The following is a 9,087-nucleotide window of genomic DNA, read 5'->3' on the forward strand; positions in this document are numbered from 1 at the left end:
ATGGACTATAGCCTGCCAGGATCCTCTATCCATGGGATTTCCCAAGCACTAATATTAGAATAGGTTGCCATTTTCTTCTCCAGGGATCTTCCTGATCCAAGGATCAAACCCACGTCTCCTGTATTGGCAGATGGATTCTTTACCACTGACCCACCTGGGAAGCCTCAAGCATAGTCATAGTTCTGAAAAACCCTTTCCCTGATCCTAAGATCTAGCATTTAAATGTATGGTTTGTTTCTAGGAACCAGTGACAGCCCCCAAAATGGGAGAAAACTAAATGACAAGTTATCATTCAGCACTGGACAAAAGGATATGTCCAGACCCGCTGGTCTTATAAGAGTGATCCAGGCCCTGGAAATCCCGGGGTACCAGGGAACTCCGCTACAGCAAACACAGATCCAAACCTGCTGTGCTGTGCTGTGCTTAGTCACTCAGTCATGTCTGACTCTTTGCAACTCCATGGACTGCAGCCTGCCAGGCTCCTTGGTCCATGGGGACTCTCTAGGCAAGAATACTGGAGTGGGTTGCCATACCCTCCTCCAGGGGATTTTTCGATCCAGGGATCGAACCGAGTCTTCCGCATTATAGGTGGATTCTTTACTCCCTGAGCCACTAGGGAAGCCCCAAAGCCTGCTGGTAGGGCCTAAATCTCTATCATTTAGGTTTAATTGACTCAGATCATCTCACCTTAGTACTGGAAGGACATCTTAATTCTCTGGGTCTGGATGGGCCATGGTTAACTAAGTATGCTAGTAGAGGCATGAAATTATTATCCTGTGGTCATGCTATTTTTTTTTTTTGACTATGTCAGGTCTTAGTTGCAACCAATAAAGTCTTAATTGTGGCATGTGAGATCTATTTCCCTAACCAGGGATCAAAACCCATGCCCCTCCCTTGGGAGCATGGAGTCTTAGCCACTGGACCACCAGGGAAGCCCCCTTATGGCCATTCTTAATCTTTGGCAACCTCATCTGGAGGGCTGGTCTTTCTGATCCTTGCTAAGCATTATACTGGTATTTTCAAACAGATCTCAGGTTCTGGTGGGTTAAACTTTTCATTTCCATATTTTCCAAATTTATGGAAATGATGTGGAATGACAACTGGTATTTATTGAAAGCCTACTATACGCCAAGCACCATATTAAGTACCTTTTTTTCCCCCACTAGTCTCACAAAGTAGACATTATCCTCATTTGAAATACAAGGAAATCAAAGCCTCCAGGGATTTAAATATCTTGATTTACATCTTATCAAAGGCACATGTCTAATAAGTAGTCTCACCATCATTTGAAGGAAGTCATCTTATTCCAGGTCCCATATTATCTCTATCACCACTGTGCCTTCACTAATATCATGATTCTATATGACCAATTACATCTGCCATCATTACAGCCACACAGGGGTTGGGGCTCACCCAAAGATATTTCCTTAACCTCTAATATCTTTCTGTTCCTTTCTTTGTTAATTCTAGGGACACTCAGTTAAGAAAGCCATCTTCTATGAAGGTTTCTCAAAAAATTAAAAATTAAATTATCATATGATCCAGTAATTTTATTTCTAGGTATTTATTCAAAGGAAACAAAGTCTGTACACCCCTATGTTTACTGCAATATAATTTGCAGTAACCAAGACATGGAAACACTGATGGATGAATGGATAGAGAAGGTGATACATGTGTGTCTGTATGTAAAGAGAGAAATACTGTGTGACTTTACTTACTGGTAGAATCTTAAAAAACAAAGAAACCAAAAAAAAAAAAAAAACCCCAAAAAAGAAAACCATCTCAACCTCCTGAACTCATAGATACAGAGAACAGATTGGTGGTTAACAGATGCAGGAGGTGGGCAAAATGGGTGAAAGTGGTCAAAATGTAAAAATTTCCAGTTATAAGAAGTAAGTCTTGGGCCACAGGGCTGGTGACTATATTTGAAAACCTGCTAAGATAGTAGATCTTAAAAGTTCTCATTATAAGGAAAAAAACTGTAATTATGTGTGCTGATAAACTAAACTAAACTTACTGTGGCAATCCTTTAACAATATGTAAGTATATCAGATCATGTTGTACATCTAAAACTAATACAATGGTACATTATTGATTGTATCTCAATCTAAAAAAGAGACATATTCTTCCTAATCTCCAAGCTTACTCCATCCTCTCCTGTTAGTGTAAGATTCCATCAGTCTACAGACAGAACCTTAAAATCCACTAAAAGAAAGCTGAGTGAACAGAGGCGGGCATTTCCTGACAACCAGTCGTGGATAAAGAACATCCAGTTGACATTAATTGGTGTGTAGATATAAGGCCAACGGTCTTTGTCCTCTTCCACAGCTCCATGGTGACCAGATCCAGCCTTGTCTTGGCTCAGAGCTGCTTCTATTCGAGGGGAGTAAGGGACAGTCACAGGTGCGCCTTTGAGATAACAATACTGTCTCCTAAAACAAACAGCCATTGTTTCTACACAAAGACCTTCAATGTCTCCTCCATCAACAAAAGGCTACAGCCATCCTGCCAAGAAGACAAAAGGCTGGAAGCCCTTTCAGAAATAGCATGATGGTGGGAGGGAAGGGGAGGGGGCAGGAAGATCATTCTTAAGCACTTTCCCTGCCCAGGAATAGGAGTGACTCTACCCATCAGGAACCAGACTGAATTATTGATCATTCCTGGACTATTCATAATGACAATCATAACAGCTTTCTAAGCTGTGGAACGGAAATAATAGTATCTACTCCTTACAGGATTGCTGTCAGGATCAAATGAGATAACAGGTGTGAAAGCTCCTTGTAAGATTTAAAGGACTGCACAACTGATATGGTTATTATGAAAAGATTGATAGTTCACCCATAATGCCTCTATCAAAAAGACAGATTTATTTTAACCAGATGAAACTCCAAATACCACGGTGTCTAGATCCACCCAGTTCCTGAACCAAAACATAATGGAGAAGAAATGTAGTTAGTATGGCTAACCACCATAGTTTACTAGTGCACATCCCAGGCCAAACTGCTGTGCAGGTGATGCCTGACCTAGCTGACTATTCTTTCCAGCCCCAGGAACCCACATCTTGGAAGTGAGCCCCTTGGTGGTTGGTCCCTCACCTAGGGTCTAATGTGCCAAACTTCACCCCCAATCTTCTTCCTTGCTCTTCTTAAAATGTATTTCTTATGCAATTTATACAAAAATAAACACAATATATATTAAAACATGAGAAAACTGTCCATCCTCGCTTATTTGACCAAAGACAAATAAATTAAGGTAAACTGTACTGTTATGCCTATTTAATAATAAAATTATAAATAAGAATATTCAATGTTATCAAAGTTGTGACAAAATTGGTGTGATCTTACAATGCTAGCAATATAATAAATTTATATGATTGTTTACAGAGGCAAAATAACAGCACATAGCAAGTACTAAGAAGACATTCCTTTCTTTGGCATAGTAACCTCTCTCCCTGGAAATTCCAAGGAGGTAATTCAACAAAAGTGGTGAAAAAAAAGCAGCAAGTATAGATATATTTACCTATTCTAGGCAAATACTGGAATAACAGAAGAAATGTTTTAGTCAACTGTGGTGTGACTGTAGTCATTAAAATGAAAATATAAAAAACAATTAGAAACATGAGCAACTATGATATAATTCCAAGCGAAAGTACATAATATGATGATGAGGCAACATGACTTCATCAGTCATATACTATGGCATATGGCTTCCCCTGTGGCTCAGCTGGTAAAGAATCTGCCTGCAATGCACGTGACCTGGGTTCGACCCCTGGGTTTGGAAGATCCCCTGGAGGAGGGAAAGGCTACCCACTCCAGTATTCTAGCCTGGAGAATTCCATTCTAAACCCCCAGAATATCAGCACCAAGAGTGACCATAACGTGAAGTATGGACCTTGGATGATGACAATGTGGCAACATAATCTCGTCAATCATAACACGTACCACCCTGGCTCTGTGTGTGTGGAGGTGAGGGGTCCTTCCTCTATCTCCATAGTTTTGCCTTTTCCAGAATGTCACATAGTCAGAATCCTACAGTATTCAGTCTTTTCAGACTTGCTTCTTTCTTGAAAGGTACTTTTTTTTTTTTTTTACCAGCAGACTAAAAGTTCAAGTATTTGGAAATCCCCTTAACACAAAGATAAATACTATCAATGATTGTATGAGGTTCTTTATACATTATCTCCATAAGTATTATTATCCTTGTTCTACCAACAAGGAAGTACTTAAAATCACAAAACTAGTAAGGAAAAGAGCTGGCATCTGAATCTAGTTTTTCTGACTCCAATATCCTGATCTTTCCATTATGCCATAGCTTAATGCCAAATATGTGTCCTGTAGCAGCTGAACCTAGTCTCAGGAACTGATGGGGAAAAAAAGCGAATTGATACAGTACATATCCAAACAGATGTCATGGCAGTTCTTAGAAGACAGCATCCTGATAGAACAATAGCCATTCTGCTTTATGCCAGATTCAATGGCTGGGACTTGCATCCCTATCCTTAGGCAGGAGAGTTTAGTCAGCACACTAACTAGCAAAATTAAAGTAGGTATAGTCTAGTGTTTCTTAACATTTTTTGCATTGTACCCTAACCCAGGAGCCTCTTTAGACATTTTTCCTAACTATCCTATACCCTAATTAAGTTTTAATATCACATAATTTTCTACATTACCTCATGCACTAGGGTCCTTTGGAGATCCAAAAGCTATAAAAATAGCTATGTGGGGTTGTTTTGCCCTGAAGGCAACTATTTTCACTCCTTTGAGGGCTACATCATCCCCACTGAGAATATTTAGTCTAGTTGCAGATGGCCAGAGCTCAGGGAGGCCGAGTGAAGAAGCGAAGATGCTAGAAAGGTGAGGTCAGGACCCTGGAGAGCACCAAAGAAGCCCTACTGAGACCTTGTCAAAGGCTCAGTGTTACCTGAAAATTAGCCTAAAGCAAGGAAGGGGCTGTGAGAGGAGGGGGCCTAGGAAACCAGTATTAGTGGTATTCTATTGCATGTTGTAGGAATCATCAGAATATGAAGGCCTCCAAATTCTCTTTCAAAAGAAAGTTCTTGAGGGGACTGGCAGTCTGTACTTATAAGTCTTTACAGGGTCCTCAGGATAATATTATACCTTCTAAAGCCCTTCACAACACCCTCTGCTTAAATGGCTGGCCTTGTCTTCCTTTACCACTTTGTTCTTCAAATCCCTGCTCCAGCCACACTGATGCACTCTCACTAAACTGTGCCTTCTGTCATTTCTGGGGCTTGGCACACATTATTCCCTTTACCCAGAAACTTCCTCATCTTCACCTTTCAGGGAGCGGAATTCTCCTCCTCATTCAGGTTTTAGTTCAGACATTACTTCCTCTGCCTGTCCTCATACATCCCTCAGTTCTGGAGTAACAGCATCACAGAACTCTGAACTGGTTGGATTGACTATGGAGTATTTTGTCCATTAGGGGTATCATATAGGTCAGACCTGGAGACAGGCAATTAGGATGGTGAGCATTATGGAATATATATGCTAGGCACAGAGGTGTGAATCCATGGAGCTTACTTCTTGTATCTCATGTAAGAATGCTATTGGACTGGGTAGGTATAGAAGAGAAAACAAAAACTCAAAGAAGTTAAGCTACTTACTCAAGGTCCCTCACTTGGTAAATGGTAGAACATGGTGTTTGAACCCAAGTCTGTGTAAATTCAGAGCCCATGCCTTCAATCTCTGCATAATACCACTTCTGGAAACCATTTTATAATGACTGGTTTAGTGGGAAATTAGCAGGTATCTAATCCAGAGAACAGATCACCACATTCATTCACACAGCTGAAGAATTGTCACTTTGGAGAGTAACAGGGAAGTAGATGGCCCAATAGAGCGAAGTTCTCAAAAGGAGAAGGTTGAGCCCCTGAAAGGCCCAAGGATCAGTCATCTCTGCATATCTCGGTCCAAGGTCTGGTACAGAAGGGGGAGCTCCGTGGATGGAAGGAAATAGGGCTGCCCCATGAAACACTGCAACTCTCATGGATACACCACAGGTTGTAGTCACCTGACAGAGAACCACAGGGAGGAGCAAGGAGAAAGGATTTCTATCTCTTTGAACTAGATGACCTGTAAAGCTCCTGGCCACTCAAAGATTCTGTGATCATTGGATTGAGTCTATGACTCAGACTTTGGCAAGTTACAGACCACCTAGTATTCGGCAGGGCGTTGGGATCTCAAAAAGTGGAAAATGTGAGCAGATGGACTATTGGGCTCTGAGAACTGTAGCTTCCCACCTGAAGCCAGAATGGTTCACTCTAACTGTGGGGATCCAGAAACCTCCCAAGCTTGCTCTGGAAATAGAGACTTTCCAGTCATTTATAAAGAAAGGCTCTACCTGCATGTTACAGCTGCTGTCATAGGATCTGAAAACAGAGGGAAACACTCCTTCCTGGCAGATGGTTGAGACAAAAAGACAGTATGTCAACAAATGAATTTGTGACAGTCATTTGCCGAGAGGAATAAAATGGGTCCCACAAAACATGCCCTGGGTCGACTTGCTCCCCACATGCTCTGTCTCACCCCGTGCTGATGGCCTATGGTAAATGCAGAACTACCCTCCTCTCCCCACAGAATGAGTCCCAACTGAGTACAACCAAAACAAGTGCTCAGCTTTCCTAGAGGGCTCATATAAATATGGATGGCTCACAAACATGAAATTTTTAACCAAAATTATATTATCAGATCTTCAGATTCTACTTGCAGAATATCTATGCAACCTAGAAAGAACAGAGACTTCTGTGAGGTATGTGCTGCGCTTAGTTGCTCAGTCTTGTCCGACTCTTTGCCTCCCTGTGGACTGTAGCCTACCAGGCTTCTCTACCCGTGGGGATTCTCCAGGCAAGACTACTAGACTGAGTTGCCATACCCTCCTCCAGGGGATCTTCCCAACCCAGGCATCAAATCCAGGTCTCCTGCATTGCAGGGAGATTTTTTTTTTTTTACCATCTGAGCCACCAGGGAAGCCCAAGGATACTGAAGTGGGTAACCTAACCCTTCTCCAGGGGATCTTCCCAACCCAGAAATCAACTGGGGTCTCTTGCATTGCAAGTGGATTCTTTAAGCTGAGCTACCAGGGAAGCCCTCTGTGAGGTATAAAGTCACCAAGTAATGGAGGCACCTTAGCTGTATGATCTAAGCTGCAGCTTCAAGTCAACACACACGTACCCACACAACTCTATCAAACTAACCAAAATTCACTTGTGTGAGAACTTAAAGCAGCAATTAACTAAGTTCAAAGCACGCTTACCTATAGGCCTTATAGCATCTGTTCAATCCATCTTTATCACAAACTCCAGTTATTTGTTCTTCCATGACTCACTGATCTAGCTTTTCACTTGCTTCTCTCAAGGGACAGACCAAACCTTCCCAGCTTATATCTATAGATAGAGCTTCAGATAAGCTTCCCTCCATACCTGTGGCAAGGTGCTCTCTCACATGGGAGAATCTTAGCTGCACTGATTACCACACCATTTGCATCTTTAACCCTTTTATTAGGGATGTGAGTTCTAAGGCCTGCCTGAATTTTTTTCTTCCCGCCTCCAAAGAAATGTGGATCAAACCTAGTCTATGATAACTATGTGAAACCCACCAAACTATTTTTTTTCTGAACAGAAAAGAGTGTCATCCACTCTTTACAGAAGGTTAAAAACTTCCACCTACTAACAGAGAACAGTGGTTGCTAAGTCAGTATCAAGAACTTGAACTTAAAAAGTGGATTCCCCTAAAAATGAAACAAACAACAACAAAAAAGTGGATTCCTCCTTATAACTCTTGACAGAGGAACTTGTATGAAGTTTTCCCACAGTCTGCCTTTTTCTCCTAAACTCAGTGATGTGTTCTTTTTAATTAAAAGGCCTGAAGCTGGAAAGGTATAAAATAGAATGTTATTATTGATATAAAGATCCTAGGACATGGTGGATCCAAGGATCCTAGGATCCTCTGCTCACACAAGTAGAGGAAGCTGTCCCCACAGATGCTGCCCACAGAGGTGTGTACACAGTTGCTGTACACACAGGTGCTGATCACACACAGATGTACACAGAGACAAACGTTACTCACAAAGACAGATGTCCACCAGGAACACAACGTAGACCAAAAGCTCCCGCAGGGTGGTCTTGACATACAGCTCCCGGTTCTCAGCTGTGTTCTCAGTCAAGGTCGTTCCCCAAAGTCCTAAAGGGAGGGACATTGGAAAGATGTCCAGAATTCCCACAGCAGGGTTCCTTCCAGTTACCCCACCAACCAGTCCCTGGAATTTATGCTCGTTTCCACGCCAGCCCCTTTTCCCATCACCTTACCCCAGGTGGGGCAGGCTAGGGTATCATCACATCCATGTCTTCCCTCAAACTAGCTCCCACATATGCTTCTGGATCCCCAAGAGATGACTGTGCCAGGCTTTCCCTCTGAGAGACCACCACACTAGCCTCTGTACTCTGGGGCATTCAGATCTGACACAGACCGTTCACAAACCCCAAAGATACATCTTCTTCATACTGTATCCCCTTCCCAAAGCCTCAGCTGGCCCCTCCTCCCGACCCCAGTATCTCAGGAGGTGCCTCCCCCCATTAGGCACCTCTGATGCCACGACAGATGCGAAGGCAGCAGCTGGACCCCAGGGTCCTGTGTGCCTTCTCCTGGGGTCCATCTTCAGGCTGCTTGGGTCGGGGTTGAGGCAGCACTGCACTGGAGATGGTGCAGATCTGGAGGGTCCCTCGAGGGGAGGGCGAGCCGCTGTAGGTGGGGTTGTCCCAGGCTCCGCTCCCCAGCTCTTGTAGCTCCTGCTCCTCGGGGCTTCCCACAGCATTCATGGGGGATGAGGCAGGGGACCTGGCACCTCAGGTACCCGCTCTCACCTGGAGAAAGAGAGAACAAAGACACAGGTTAGCCTAGCCAGCAGAGGACAAAGGGAAGGGGATGTGAGAGCAGCTGGTCTCCTGCAGCCTCTGCCTCCAGCGTTTTGTAGGGGGAGTCTGTGCCCGCTGCAGGGAGGGAGCAGAGGAGGTGGAGGGTGGGGAATGACCGTCAGTGCTGTGTCAGGGGCTCCCTCTCCCCTCAGCAA

General features: G+C 43.4%; 1 protein-coding gene across 1 annotated transcript in view; it reads right to left on the reverse strand.

Annotated features, from left to right (window-relative positions):
* The window catches only part of PKD2L1 (polycystin 2 like 1, transient receptor potential cation channel), a 43,654-nt gene extending 34,795 nt beyond the window's left edge, over positions 1–8,859 (reverse strand). Inside the window, exons 1-2 of the mRNA XM_040254219.1 lie at positions 8,602–8,859; positions 8,088–8,201 (exon numbers count right to left, since the gene is read on the reverse strand). Of these exons, the coding sequence (XP_040110153.1) occupies positions 8,088–8,201; positions 8,602–8,836 (349 nt within the window). The 5' untranslated portion in view covers positions 8,837–8,859. The remainder of the gene's footprint in view (positions 1–8,087; positions 8,202–8,601) is intronic.
* Between the last annotated feature and the right edge of the window lie 228 nt (positions 8,860–9,087).

Source organism: Oryx dammah, unplaced genomic scaffold (genome assembly GCF_014754425.2).
Source record: "Oryx dammah isolate SB20612 unplaced genomic scaffold, SCBI_Odam_1.1 HiC_scaffold_14, whole genome shotgun sequence".
NCBI classification, from domain to species: domain Eukaryota; kingdom Metazoa; phylum Chordata; class Mammalia; order Artiodactyla; family Bovidae; genus Oryx; species Oryx dammah.